This window comes from Pygoscelis adeliae, unplaced genomic scaffold (genome assembly GCF_000699105.1).
Source record: "Pygoscelis adeliae isolate BGI_AS28 unplaced genomic scaffold, ASM69910v1 Scaffold67, whole genome shotgun sequence".
NCBI classification, from domain to species: Eukaryota; Metazoa; Chordata; class Aves; order Sphenisciformes; family Spheniscidae; genus Pygoscelis; species Pygoscelis adeliae.
The window spans coordinates 8,264,331-8,279,893 of record NW_008825271.1 but is presented as its reverse complement, the minus strand read 5'-3'; the positions used below and the strand labels follow the sequence as shown (position 1 = coordinate 8,279,893).

The 15,563-nt window shown below is 44.0% G+C and overlaps 1 protein-coding gene across 1 annotated transcript in view; it reads left to right on the top strand.

The window, feature by feature from the left end:
• The window catches only part of FOXP1 (forkhead box P1), a 225,644-nt gene that overhangs the window by 205,560 nt on the left and 4,521 nt on the right, over positions 1 to 15,563 (top strand). Inside the window, exons 11-16 of the mRNA XM_009329822.1 lie at positions 904 to 1,105; positions 1,212 to 1,291; positions 1,944 to 2,045; positions 6,714 to 6,835; positions 8,944 to 9,013; positions 12,719 to 12,882. Coding sequence (XP_009328097.1) covers positions 904 to 1,105; positions 1,212 to 1,291; positions 1,944 to 2,045; positions 6,714 to 6,835; positions 8,944 to 9,013; positions 12,719 to 12,882 — 740 coding nt within the window. The remainder of the gene's footprint in view (positions 1 to 903; positions 1,106 to 1,211; positions 1,292 to 1,943; positions 2,046 to 6,713; positions 6,836 to 8,943; positions 9,014 to 12,718; positions 12,883 to 15,563) is intronic.

Below are 15,563 nucleotides of genomic sequence, written 5' to 3'. Positions count from 1 at the left end.
TCGTGTGTTTGAATAAAAATCCTGCAGCAGGAAGTACCTAATGAGACGGAGCATCGTCTTTCAAAGGACGTCGTAGGGCAAAAAGAAAGGGTCGGGAAGGAATGTGGATGCTGGTTATATAAATAGGGTTGGGTATCGAAAACACTTGACTTGGGGCTGGGTTTGATACACAATCCTAGAGGCCGTTGTGTTTTACAGCCTGCTGTGGCAAGCTGCCGTTTGTCCGGGGCTGGGCTTCGTGCAGGTAACGCTGATGCCTTCCGTCCTAGGAGGAAAAAAGAGCGGTGCCACTTCTGCTGGGCTGAATGCCTGCAGTATTTCATGCAGTGTGATTAATTAAATTATTCCAGTGTTAACCTACTCTGGGCTTTGCTTTTAAAATGGATGAACTTGAGGGGAAGAAAAAAAAAAAAGCCCAAATGCTGAAGAGAGAGTTTGTATTTCTCCCTAGTATGTCCCTAGGAAAGTCTTGCCTTTTGTTTTAAGCCTGATGCCTTCAATGAAATATCCAAGAAGACTGATTAGAAGCCATGCATAATGATAGCATGGAAATAAGAGATGCGTGGGGTTTAGGTTGTGAAACAATGGAAATAACATAAAATACTAAACTGATTATGTACTGTGTGAGATCTTGTTTTAAGGTTTAGATAAAAACCCACAATTTGTAGTTCTGGCAGCAGGCTACGTTACTCTTTTTTTAAATCTATTTGGAAATGTATACATTTATTTCCCTTTACTGGCTCCTAACGGAGATGTTATAACAGCACTTTGTGCTGAAGCAAGCGCTCGGGCTGTCTTGTCTGCTTCGAACTGAGGAAGGCTCCGTTACCGAGAATTTTCTCTGCAGCCCTTAGTTAGCCAGAAATGCCGTTTGTAACGAAATCCTCGTCCTTCCCTCCGCAGCTGAATCTGGTATCGAGCGTCACGCTTTCCAAGACTGCATCCGAGGCGTCTCCGCAGAGCTTACCTCATACTCCCACCACCCCGACTGCGCCCATCACTCCCGTCACGCAGGGACCGTCGGTCATCACTACCACGAGCATGCACAACGTCGGACCCATCCGGAGGCGGTACTCGGATAAATACAACGTCCCCATTTCTTCAGGTAAAGGGGTTCTGGTGGCACAGCCCCTTCGGTGGGGCTGCTTGCTGTTGCCTGCAGCCTGGCAGTGGCAGGCTGTGATGATAACAGAACAACTGCTCTTATTTAGCAGATATTGCCCAGAACCAAGAATTTTATAAGAACGCAGAAGTTAGACCACCATTCACGTATGCATCTTTAATTAGACAGGTAAGCTGAGCCGAACACACGCATTTGGATTAGAAAAAGAATATCTCCCTATATGTGCGCACTCTGGATTAAATAGATTTTCAAACCTTTGGTATGTAAGCATGCTCAAATGCTCAAACCTTTACTATAAGGGTTTTTAGAACTGCAATATATAACATAATTGCTTTTGATTAAGTATTACAATACGATGTGATTATTAGGAAATTCATTTCACACAACAGTGAAAATGAGCCTGTTTAAAGATGGCAAGTCAATTATCACAAGCTACAGTAATCTCTGATCCCTAGAATTAATCTGAGCTCTAAATAATTACTGAGCTTTAATCAGCTAGTGAAATGTTTTGCATTTCTCTTTGATTCTGCTTTATGAATGACTAATAAATTAATATTTCTGTAAGGAAACAGAAATAAAAACTCAAAACAATTAGATAATTCCATTTTGAATTTTGCCATTGAACTGTTAAATACAGCCATTAATCTTAGTTCATATTGTGAAAACCCTCCTTTGGATTTTTTGCTCCAAATCTCTGCTTGCTTGCTTCCTTTCTTTCTTCCTTCCTTTCTTTCCTTTTTGTATTTGGTAAAATAAAACTGTGAGTGTATTTTGTACTGGTGTGCTCATAACTGATCTTGCAATTGCTTTGCTTCACAAGGCCATCCTCGAATCTCCAGAAAAACAGCTAACACTAAATGAAATCTACAACTGGTTCACGCGAATGTTTGCATACTTCAGACGCAACGCGGCGACGTGGAAGGTAAGCCTTAGCCCGCCTATGCCTCTTGCCTTTGATATCTGACATGTACAGAATAGACATTGCTGATGACATAACAAATTGTAACGACATGTGGACATGAAAATTTAGATCGGCAGTTTTGTCACACACTGGGTGCCTTATCTGCAGGAACAATTTGATATTTGGCAGAAAAATTCTTCTGCCTTTGGAAACCACTAATTGAATCCCCATTATTGGCTTTTATGTTCGGTGTTTATGCCATGAGTTCCTCTGTGTGGTTGCTGCTAGCATTGAAACTCAAGCCCTTCAGCTGGAACGTATTAGGGGGGAAAAAAAAAGAACGAGGTAAAGTTATTGTGTGAGTAGAAGATATACTGTTTGTCTTTTTAGTTATGCAGACTGTAATCACAACAGCCACTTTTTTTCTTAGTGCCTGTAGATAAGTGGATTTCTTTCCTCAATCAATTGACTCTCAACTACATACACAGATCTGTTATAAACTTCCTTTTTTTTTTTTTTAAATCACACAGCAGAAGCTTATTGAACATAATACACAAGAAGCAAGCCCCACAATAAGAATTGTGTTTAAGAAGAATAAACTTGATATTTGGCACTTCAGTTTCCTACCATAACCATCTTAGATATTGTTAGATAAGAGGTCTGGGGAGTTAATCTTATTTTATGTTTTGGGGGACACCCCTTATATATACCATTATAATAGCCACACTGGCTTCTGAAGCTAGTGCAATTACAAATGAATGAATCAAATAATAGGATCTTGTATCGCTGTAAAAATTGCACCCCTGGTACTTTGAGCCGCTCTTAATCTAGACAACTCGGTTGCTCTCAAACAACCTCAAATGACCAGGCGGGATGAATACGTCCCATACATGCTGTTTCATCAGCTCTTTCTGATTTTCCTGTCTCAGCCTGCATTTAGGATTAATTCCTTCAGAGGGTGAAGCTAAAAATGGTCCTTGGAAGTTAGCTTGGTTTTTAGTAGCATGTTTTGCCTTTAGTTCAGATCCCAACGCAATTTTGTACATTTTTAACCTTGGTCTAGAAGCTCTTCGGTTCAGGAAGAGTCTTGTGATTGCTGCTTTGATTCTTCACTGCAGTTGGAAAACATGAGCAGTGTTTCACTTTGCAGCTTCCTTACTATCCAGAAAGGAAATTAACTTTCCCTGATTTAAGATCCTTTTTAGACCTGCCTGTCTTTTGCTGCTGGAGTGGTTCCAGTAGGACTTTTCAGCAGCTGCAGGTGTGGGTGCTAAAGTAAAAATCCTATTTAATTCCAGCAGCAGAGGGAAGGGAGGTGGAGGGGGGAGTGGAAGAAGGCAGCAGGCAGGCCTGGCCGTATCTCCTGCGAGGCTAGTTTTAGGAATTGGCTTTGTGCATCACGTAAAATCCAGTCCCAGAAGCCTCCTGCACTTACGGTGTGCTTCTGCAGAGGAGGAGGAGAGAGGCCGAGTTGCAGACCCTCGGGCTTGCAGAAGGGCAAGGTATGTCCCGGGGAGGCAGGTACCATGTAGAGACCCCTCCTGGATACCTTGACCTTGTGCAGGTGTCCAGGTCCTGCTTCACCTACCTGGGAAGAGAAGCTTCACCCCAAATTCCACCAGCCCTAGCAAAACTGGCAACCGCTTGAAGTAATGGAGGTTTTTGTGCTGAAGACTGCTCAGATTTATGCCAGCCTTCAGGAACAGCGGGAATGAAAATGCAGCTCTGGATTGGCATGACGGGAAGCCCACAGGGTGCAGAGCAAGCACAAGGGGCTAATTGCAGAATCAGAATAATTGGAATATATACGTGCTGATTTGCACTCACCTTCAGCTAATGCTTAGGGGGCATTTGGGTCAGTGTTCCCCAAGTTTAGGGTCAGGGTTCGGTGTGGGCAAGCTTCCCTGAGCCCTCTTTCAAAAACACAGAAGAGTGCAGGAATAAAGACCTTTAAAAAATGAACCTCTCTCCCAAAATGCAGTACAGCAGAGCCTGAGCAGTTATTAAAATAACAAACCCTTTCATTTACTACATTCAAGCATGTTCAGGGTAATTCTTCTGCAAAAGTGGCTTGCATACAAATATTTTTAACAAGGTAAATATGTAATCTTACAATAATAGCTCCTAATTTTTCTGTTAAGCTGATTGCTGGGGGAGCACTGTGAACTGGTTTTGACAGGTCAGAGGCAATGTCTGTTTGCTTTTATTTTTTGGAGTAATTTGCTGGCACTGAGTTGCAGCCATGAGGCACAGGCTGCAGGTGTGGCTCCAAAACGTTGGGGTATTGTTCAAATAAAACTGTTAGATAGCAAGTATCCAGAGGCAGGGGAAACAAAACAATTTTTTTCTGCCATGAATTCCTTAAATAAGTCATCACGTGGAAAATAGAAAGCGAGGGCAACACTTCATGGACGTCTTGCAAATATTCAACTTGTCTGTCTCAATGTATTCAGCAAGAGCCCGATCCAGCAGCCTTAACCATCAATTGCACATTGACTTCAAGAGAGCAAGAACAGACTGTAAAGTATTTCTCTGGCATTAAATTTATTTAAAGAAGAACACAAATATTTCTGCTCAGCCGTGTATTTAGAGACTATTTACAAACTCTGAGGACTCACTTCGCTGAACTTTGCTGTGTGCATTTGATCAACTGCTGTCTGAACTACAAGATCAGCTTTCACTGGGGGAAATAGCGTTATTATTCTTACATTTTGCTCCAGACTTGACAGTGTTCCCATTTTCACAGGAAGCTGGCTGAGTTACCCAGATGTGGGCCGGCAGCCCTGTGTCAGGTTGCACTAGTGCGGCACCCACCAGCAGTTGCTGAGCTCGCTGATTTTAGCCAGTAAGGCGTTGGGCATTTGCATGTTTTTCCTCCACCTCAAAATCAGGGATTTTGCCAAAAATTTCAAAACTAGTGAAATCTGGGAGAGGTGGGAGGGAACCAAAAAAAAATCATTAAAAAATAAGAACAGAAGAAAGTAAGGGCAGAAAGAAGCAGCCCTGATGGACAGGTTGACTTTCTGCTAGATTTCTGCCTTGCTGAGAAGAAAAGCATATCGAAGGTTTGTTTTTCCACCAGTTCACAAGCAGATCAGCGTGGAAAAGCTGAAGTGCCCGGACCCTGCCACAGAGCCGGGATTGGGCCCCTACAGCCAGAGGAAACGCGTTTGCACTCGAGCATCTGCTGAGAAAAGGCATTTCAAGCCCTGACTTTTCCCCTGTACCGGGGACGGGAGTGTGGGGACTGTGCTAGTGACGGCAGAGAAATGGAAAAGTAGCAAAAGACTCTTAGCCTTCCCCTCCCAGGCACACACACACCACTGCCTCTTAATTTACATGACAAATGCACTGTGCGTACCCTTTGTTTGCACAGTGATTTAGACATTCATGATTAGAGCTCCTTTTCACCATCCAGACCCGATGTTCATTAAAAAAAAAAAAAAGAAAAAAAGAAGACGACGACGGAAGGAATAAAAATTGTAGTCTCTTGGTTGCCTAGACCCAGGCCATGTGTTTGGCTGGCATTGTGCCTGCTAACAAGTCAACCAGATTGACTAAATCAATGGTGCCAGTGATGATGGATGGAGTTTGTTCGCCTGCATATTTTCAGCAAATGGCTTCTTCTGTTTTCCCTGTTTACCAAGCCCCTTTCAGCAGCGCTGGGGACAAGCTCCATGTACAAATTCGAGTGGCTTTGTAGTAGGGTATTTGCTCAGAAAACTCCTAAAACGGGGAAGGAGCATGGCACTCCCATTTGAGGGATAACAAGGCTCTCGGCACCGTTTCAGAGGGAGCGGAAACAGAAAAGCCACAGCTTGCCGTGATAAAGCGAGGTGTCTCATTATGTCCCGGCTTCAGCAAAGGTCCGAGCACGTCGGAGGGGTTGGCCGGGCTCATCCTTCCCCGGCACCGAGCTGCAGAGAGGACATCTGAGCATCGGATGCCATGAGCACGGGTCCCTCTGGGTGATGAGCTGTGGGGATATTATCACTTTGTTTCGGAGAGCCCTCCTCATGTTTTCACTTGGCAGAGGCTCAGATCAGTCAGTACAGTAGTCTGCCAGAAATAGGAGCCAACTTCCATATAAGAGCAAGCCGTGGAGGCAGGAGTCAGTGCCGTGCCGGCCGGTGGGGTGCTGCCGAGCCCCCCGGTCCGTGCCGTGGGTGTGGAAGGAGGTTCAGCACCTGATTCGCATTAGCCCAGCTGTGGGAAACTGCAGCAACACCAGCTCCGGCGTGCCTCTGCTAAATTGAGCCGTCCGTAGTTACATGAAATCCTTTCTGTTCTTTCTAACTGCTTTCTTTTCCAGGAGAGGACAAGTTTCTCTTTGCAGAGCGTATATATTTGTTTTGAAAACGTTTAAGCAATGTTCCTCTTGTGTTCTGTATGAAATGTGCTGTATTATACAACATGCATGCTTAAAATGATGGCTGTTCTCATTCACACTGGGGATAATTGATAAGAATAACTTGACTTTCTAATCTTGGGTTTAAGCTTTTATATTTATTTTGTCTTTGCAAAAATAAGATGTAAAGAGCCGGGGAAAGCAAGCGGGTGCGGGGAGGGGAAGGGGCTTAACATTGCGAAATGAGGACTGTCAAGCTGACTGTGCTGCTGTTCTTGGACAATGATGAGCATTTTCTCATAGAAAGTTTTTGAATGTTTTCTCTTTTATACTTGCTGCAGAATGCAGTGCGTCATAATCTTAGTCTTCACAAGTGTTTTGTGCGAGTAGAAAACGTTAAAGGGGCAGTATGGACAGTGGATGAACTAGAGTTCCAAAAACGAAGGCCACAAAAGATCAGTGGGTATGTCCACCATGTTTGAACTTCTTAGCCTAGCTTGGATCATGCTTACAGTTTAACGTAGAGGCTTTTGGCTGCTAGCTGGTGTTAGACCAACCACAGGTGGTTTCGCATTGTTTCAGTTAAGGGAAACCAAGACAAACATCTCATCACTACTGTTTGTATGCCCACCAGTACCCTGACCCTGCTTGCTTGGTGTTTGTTGCATCACATGCTAGTAGCTTTTAGGTGGCAATGCATATTAACCCTCACAAACCATTTGCTTATGCTTATTGCATTTTATTTTCTTTTTCCTTTTCCCTGTATTTGATGTCTGTTCTGTCCCCGATCCCGTGTCCCTTTGTTTCCACTTCATCTCCTTTGCTGCTGCTCTTGTCCCAGGGTGCCATTCGCACCAACCTCTCACTGCATAAGTGCTTTATCAGAGTAGAGGATGAGTTTGGGTCCTTTTGGACTGTTGATGATGAAGAGTTTAAACGTGGCCGTCATATTCAACGAGGCCGTCCTCGAAAATACTGCCCTGATGAAAACTTTGGCGAGCTTGTTGCACAGTAAGAGCTTTTACTTGCTTTAATTTTTTTTTTCTGCTGTTGCTTTGCTTTGCATGATTTACCCATCTCATGTAGACTTGCATTTCACGAAATAGTGACATCACCTTTGCTGCTAAAGAAACTAAATTTTTGGTTGTTATGTGTATTTTGTGTGTCCTACTCTGATAATCCAAATGCCTGTAGTAATGACTCTACTTTGACATGTTTGTTATAGCATTTGTTTATAGTGCAATGTAGACTAAAATAATTATCCACGCTAGTGCAGATATGCTGCTGTAGGCCTGTCAGGAAGACAGATCTATGCCAGGAAAGGCTTCAGATAAGTTTTAATTCTGATATTTTCCTTTGCTTTCAGTTGTATGCCTTGTTTTGCATAGTGTAAGGTGCTTATAAAACAGAAATGCTGAATTAACTTTATAAAGTTTGAAAGTGCAGTGAGACCAGCTGTAAAGATTATAATCAACAGGCCGACCCGTGTCTACCACAACCGTGCACAAATATTCCTGGGGTTCCCAAAGCAATTTTCTTTCACCTTTACTCGAAGGCCATCTCTCCAGGACAACTGATTCTTGCTGGTCCCTGTGGGAGAGGCTCAGTAAAGACTCTTCTCACCATGATTTACTCCCACGTGAAAAACCAAAAAAAAAAAAAAAAAAAAGCCCAGTGAGCAATAAAACTTTTTGGAGATTTTTTGCTTTGGCACTTGTTACCTAGTTTGTTTTCAGTTATTTTTTTATTATTTTTTCCCCTCTGGTGGAACCAGTGATATTTAGATGCCCGCTAAAGAGAAAGCAGATATGCTTGGTGTTCATTTTCTTCAAATCCGGCCCCTTATGTAAACTTAAGATGACTAAAGTAAAGGTCCAAAATAGCACACCAGAATATTTTTTTATTAAAACGGCCTTTAGGGCAGCGTGTTGTTTTGCGTGGTCCATGCTGTTCCGCTGCGGTGCAGCAATACCTGCCGTCGTGCCTCCGTGCCTGCAGCCCCAAACAGTTTGGGGCGATGGCGCAGGCAGTCCCTCAGCGGGACCACTCGCCGTTTGCCTGGCAGGAAGCAACACGGCTCAAATCCTCTCTCGTCGCGGTCCCTCTGCTCCATTGCGAGGGACTCTGCTGCCAGCGACTCGGAGAATAACGTGCATGAAGTAGTATTTAAAATATCCCGCGATGCTTTCGACCGTGGCCTTCTCATGATGGACTTTTACGTGGTAACTGGCTCCCAGACACGATCAATATTGGAGAATTTCTCCTGAACGCAACTAAAATGAGCAGAGATGCCAAGATGTGCTCCTAACGCAGGGTAGTAGAACACATGGCAAGGTAACGTCGAGAGATAATGATGTTCCTTATTTAGTAAAGGCAAATATGATAACCGTAGCCTAAAACTCAGATATTTTCTTTAAATTAAAAAAAAAAAAAAGAGAAACGAGAGAGAACTTGTGTGGAAAAACAGTTTCAGCTCTAGTTTTCTGGTGTGGGAGGAAGCATTACATGCTTGAAATGCTCACACAGAAGTTGGTTGCATTTAACTCTCCTTTTTATGTTTTTCTTATGCAGTAACCCTTCTCTTATTAAAAACATACAGACCAGCCACACCTACTGCACACCTCTCAATGCTGCTTTACAGGTAAGATTAATGACTGTAGCAAATATGCAACAGAGACGTGTGTCTTCCCCACTCATTTCAAAATATATTAGCCTTGCTCTAATTAGATATTAAATTTTAATTCCGTTAAACTTTTTTCTTAAGTGCATAAAGCATCATAGTCCCTGGAGGCAAACACATATCAGGCTGCTTCAGCATTAGCTAGATGCTTAGCATTTTGAATATTGTGGCAAAAAAATTAAAAGTTCACTTATTAATATTTATCAGCAGTATCATAATTTCCATCCTCTTATTTCAGAATTTCACTTGAGGCAAAAATACCACAAGTGTAATTACTCTAGCACAGCTATTAATGTGCTGAATGATAGGATACTGCGGCACGTGACCTTCTATTGTTCATGGGTTTAAAGAGAAAGCAGATCATTTTTCCCCCCTTTTCTTTTAAGGGCTATTTTTGCATATCTTCCCGTGGTTGGTAAAAAATAAATGTCGCAATTCCTATAGGAAAAAAAAAAAAGATCATTTGTATTGGTTTAAACTGTACTGTAACTGTAAGACAAAAATTCTGGTTTTTCATGATGCAGAAATACACAAAGTGTCGGTGCACAATTCGTAACTTGCAGCCTAAAAGTGTGCGCGTCTCCAGCCCTTTTTCACGTGCTCTATATCAGGTTGGCATTTTTTTCCCCTCTACAAATTCCTGAGTCTATCTCAGAAACCCCAGGTAAAGTCAGTATTTGCTATATGAACCAAAGATCCAAATGCATTACCGTGCCCTGAATTTGTGTTTGCTGGTCGGCGGGGTGGGGTGGGGGGGGGGGGGGGGGGGGTTGTTTGTGTGGGGGTTCAAGCCTGTTCCATATAGCGTGAATTAACCTGGGAGGCAACACCGCATGTGGTTGCACCCCGGTTGTTTGTTGAGAGGCACTTCTCGAGAAGTTCACTGATGGCCATGGATATTTGCTTGGGCAGCCGCGTTTTGTGGAAGGTTTAGCAGACTTCTCTTTTCAGAACCGAGAAACGCATTATTAGGAGAAAAGCAATGTTTTGCATTTCTTCTAATTATTTGAGTTTATGCGGTAACTTCTGAAAAGCAAATGAAAGCATGTTTAAATGAAGCAACTGTAAATACCATTCATTAGTAACTTATTTTCCCTTGAGTCTTGTGAAGTGTGATTTTTAAAGACTGCTTTGTCTCTTGAATAGTATTAAGATTACAAGCACATTTTACATTCATGAGGCTGAAAGGCAAAAACGAAATGATCCTGCATTTCTTCACATTGTTAACTATGTGACTAATTTCAATTAATATGCTTATCATACGGAACTGTTCGTGTTTTATTTCTGAAACACGTGTCGTCGTCGTCATCTCCATCCATTCTTGTCTTTTGTGATAACCTCCAAACTGTTTCCATTTCCCACTTTTCCTGGAAGTGGCACGTACTCGTGCCCCCCCATAGCATCGCGTGAACTGAGTTGGTGGAGAGAAGAGCCTGGGCCAGATTTGCTACCGCTCATGTGGCCCCTGTAGTAAATGGGGGTGAGCGATATCCATTGCACTGAGACAGGTCCTCGTGTAGGCTGAAAAGACACCGGCAGGTTCCTCGCTCCTCTTCCCCCATTGGGTTTTGGAGGCAGAATCCTGGCGGGTGCGCGGGTGCTGTATGGGGGTTTGGGCGAAGCCGTGCGGGTGGCCGGTGCCGCGTGGGCAGTTCGGACCTCGCTTGGGCAATAACCTTCCTCCTAGGACACAAGGCTGCTTTACCTGCCAGTGCCTACGTTCGGTCTAATTAATAATTGACGAGCAACGTTCCCCTGGCTTTTGCGGGCATCTGCAAAGACCGGCTTCTTTGCGCATCCCCATGAGTGCAGCGGCCACCTCTCCGCAGGCCGGGGGACGGCACGGTGTGCTGTGTGCCGCCGGGATGCCAGGCTGTGTTTTTCTTCTCCTGTGGGGTGGCAAAGCCGCCCCTCTCCTTCTCCCAGACCCCTCTGACATCTCCTCCATCTGTTTTCCCTCGCGGCCAGGGAGAAGAAGCAGCTCTCTCCCCCCTCTGTGTGTGGAAGGTACGGGGACTCCAGCTCTCACCAGTGCTCTCTTTTCCCAGCGGGTCGCCGGAGGCTCCCAAAACACCCCCCTCGCCTGTTACTATCATTATAGCAGATACTCCTCGTGTCCCACCTCTCCCCCAGTAAATTGCTTTACTGCAATTACAAGTTATCACTATGGGTGAAGAACTTGAGTCATTATTTTGCCAAGTGCAGGAAATGTGAACCATTCTTTGCATCCCCTAATCACAATGAGTTTGCCGGTTGTTGAATCAAGAAGATAAAAATAATCCTCCCCGTTAGAATAGCTTTAGTAATCACGTGTGACACACAGGGCTGCACATGGAGAGGTCAATGTAAGGAAGAATAAAAGGGGCTGTGCTCCTGAAGATGCTGCAGTCAGGGCTGGTCATGCCCCCCCTTCCCATCCCATCCCATCTCCCCCCGCCCGGTCTCTGGCTGTGCTTGCCTGGGAACAACTCTGCCGGCTCAGGATGGCAACAAGCAAGGAGTTTTGTCCCACGAATTAGGAGCAGGCGAGAGCGTTCGGTGGGGAGTACGTTTGCATGAATTCCCCTCCCACGGGCAGGGTTTGCATCATGCAGACCTGAAGTCTGATGGATTTTTTTGGCTCCGCTGCCGCAGCCGGCTGACTTTCCCCCCGGAGCAGGTCGAGTGCTGCCGAGCCAGCATCCGTGGCTCTCCAGCACTGACATGGCTCAGAGAGCTGCGGATGATGTCAGCCGGATCCGGCTGGGATGGGTGACATGGTGAAATGTCCTTCGAGTCCCTGGGCGCTACGGCCTTGGAAAGCCATACATCCCATCGCCACCATACGCTGGGCTCCTCCGGGGCTCGGGGCTTCTGCGCTCCCACCGCTGCTGTGCGGGGCACAGGACTGTGCTGTCAACATGAGCTAATGCTGACACACAGTAAATATTAGCAGGCAGAACGGTGGGAATCAGAAGGAAAATATTTAACAGTTCATTCTCTTCCTACAAAGATTTCCATTTAGAAAGTTAACTCCAGTGTGCCTCTGCATGGTATTTCTTTAGAACAAGGAAAAATCGAAATAAAATGGTCAGATCTGTAATAGCTAAGGTAAGAGCTGAGTTGCTGAGGCTTAAAAAATTTCACATGGACTGGTTCAGCTCTCAGGTAGGTCAGTGCAACTCGGGCTGATCCAGTTAGTGCTTGTGTCATGAGAGAAAAACCAAACTCGGTAACGCTGCCCTCCCGCTTGGTGCCTGTTTGCTCTGGTAGGCAGGAGTTATCCGCTGAGCGAGTTGTAATTTTTTTCCGTTTCATTGAAAGCAAAACCCAAACCCAGACCCTAAGCCACAAAAAAACCCAAAGCCCCAAACATAACCTTGCAAAATGAAAATAGGAAAAGGACTTTTTTATTTTTTCCAGGGGGTGTAATTCCAAACAGGGAATGGAAAGCTCCGTCCTCTCACAAGCCAGTACAGCTAAATACATGCTTAAACCCAGATGTAAATGATGTTAAATTTCCCTTGGTGGAATCAGGGTAATACCTATCAGAAAACACAATATTTTAAAAAACGGTAATTGCAAATAAGGTAAATGTGGAGAATGTTTTGGAATAAGTGAGCGTGTTGTACAATGTGTAAAAATGTTAGTCATGGCCCTTCATTTATTTGTTTGTGTCCTTGGCAGGCTTCAATGGCTGAGAACAGTATACCTCTATACACTACTGCTTCCATGGGAAATCCCACTCTGGGCATAGCCAACGCGATGAGGGAAGAGCTTAATGGTGCAATGGAGCATACGAACAGTAACGGGAGTGACAGTAGTCCAGGACGTTCCCCTATGCAAGCAATGTAAGTACGGCAGAGGTGCGTGCGTGGCTCTAAGCATTGTCTTACCGTCTGCTGAAGTGTGGCTGTGGAGGCCTTTGCGGTTCATTCCTGAGGTTCATGGATGGAACAGCAAGAGCAGACATCTCCGTTTGGGGACATGCTTAGGTTGATTAGAACATAAAAGGGCCATTTAGCAACTTCCACATGAAACCGATCAGCTCAGTGCAGTCTGACAAGCACACGGAGCTATAAAATTGTTAACGTGTTTGCAATTCTCTTCTTTAAACCTTGCAAAACCTCATAGGCAACTGCTTTCTTGGAGAAACAAAATCTGATTTCTCTCCCCTTCCGTCCACGCGACAAGCGTGCTGGTGGGGCAGAGCTGGGAAATGGGCTTGTTTGGCAGGTCTAAAAAAAACCACTTGACGCACAACGGTCTTGCTAAGCATTAACGATGGCACACGTGAAGGTCTGCGTGATTTATAGATTGCTCTTAAAATATCAAAAGGAAAATTAATAGGAGCATTATAGCAACAGACGGCAGTATAATGAGTGCATATATAACCACATGAAGTAATGGGGGATCGCCATCCCTGCTCAACGTGAATTGCACCTGGGCAGCGAGCTGGCACAGGAAAGGGTAAGGCAGGAAAGGTGTGATGCCCTGATGGGTGTGTTCGGTATTTATGGGGTGACAGAGTGAGTTTGCAAAGCTGTAAATTCCCCCCTCCCCTCAAATTACATACTGGGTAATTGGCGGCTGGCGAGGAAGCTGGAGTTTATAAGTCTTGTAGTTCTCTAAAAACTCTACGGAGCGGTTGGCTACTTGTGCGAGTGACCGCGTGCGAGAGCCGCGCTGCCTTTCTTCTGCCTGTTCCTTAAAATGGGCTGTAAAATTACTGGCTGACTTGCCACGGCTCACATTACGCATTAAAAAGAGAACTAATTTGTAGTCTTCTACTTCAAAGTAATTTGAATAAGGGATTTACAAAAGTAAGTCTAAATCAAAAAGTAGAAAAACATTAACCTAATACCACGATCGTAATTAGTTGTGAAACTAATTAGCATTTAATGGCAAAAAAGTTTCCCACCTGCATAATGTGTTGTCAGAAGGGAGGGGGCACGAAGGAATCTGAGGCTCTGGATACTTTGATATTGCAGCATTTTAAATCAGTGCACAAAGTGCTTTGGAAGAAAAAAAAGCTTTAAAGATGGCAACGTTCATTTTTAATTAATAATTAATTTAAACATTGTCTTTTACCGTTTACTTCAAAACATTCAAATAATGTGTTTAGCTTTTCCAGTGATTGTTTGTGGAGTATTAATTATCTCTCCCAAAGTAGCGTTGCATGACACACTTTCCGTCTCTCACAAACGGATTCATCTTGAGGCAGTTTTAGTCACAATTTGTTATCCTCTGCCCGTGACCACGTAGGGCCGGCGTGAAGCAGGAGCGGAGGGACGTGGCTTTTCTCCAGCAACAAGACTTCTCCCAAGGGTTTCTCCTGGCCTAACAGACAGGGATGAACGTTTATGATGTTGCGTTAATCCAAGTAATTATGTTTTTGCAAGTTCAAGGCCGGTGTAGTTCATGCACTTCTCATTTCACCTAAGGTTTCGTTGTCTTTGAAGAGACTGCGAGGAAGGAAAAATAAGGGAGTTAAAACAGGCTAGGACATCTTCCAGAACTGTGCATAGCCGTGGCCTTTGTTGCACTTAATAATCATCTCTTAGCATATTGATACCAAGGTGAGGGGCACAGAACAAATACTGGAGAGAGAGGAGGACGGGGGGAGGGATGCCTCATTTTCATTATTCACCAGAAAATCCAATTTTCTGTTGTAATATGGAAATGATTGTTTCCTGAGTGTTTTCATTTTCTCAGAACTGATAATATATGTGTTCTCTGCTGAACATTTCTTTTTGCTTAAGTAAAATGCGGCTGGGTGATGTTCCAATACCAGCCTCTGAGCTTCCCCATTAAAATGGTGTTTCTAAGTAGTTTGAAGGGATCTAAAGCCAGAACACCATTCACACGTCGCGGGGTTTACCCTGTTTACTAAATAAAATCATGAGTCAACAGCAGATTTCCAGATGCCGTGCAACCTCTTCTTTTCTGTAAGCCTGCTTTGGTAATGACATTCTCAATTTTTTTCTCGGAACAGATTTCCTTGTCATAATGCAAATTATTTTTTAAACAATTTCAGTATATTAGAATAAATCAAGCTTTAAACTTTATTGTAAGGTTTAAAGGACCTTGTTAACATGACAGCTAAGAAGTCTAACACTTCAGCTGAAGTCTTATTACTGCTCATTCGTTTCCTTTTTATGACACATTGAACCACGGCTAGGGTTGGTTTTTTTTTTCCTTCTCTCTGCCTCCTTTTGAAACACTAGAAAGTAGTCGCATAATTACAGCTTGAGGACATAACACTTTCATCCTGATATGCTCCAAAGGTAGCCACAAAGCAAACTACTCCATGCTGTGTGCACCACCAGAACTCAGTGGCTTTAAACAACAGTCAGCTTTATTAAAAACTCCTCTGTTCCCAGAGTGGACAAACAAAAGAATTACTCAGTTGTGAAAAGAAGGGGAATCTGTGTTCAGCAAGGTTATTTATTGTTAACCCCTTCTGGAGTCTTAGGCGTCTACTTAAAAGGAATGTGCTGAAATTCTGCTACTATAAAGAAGAAAGAGGAAT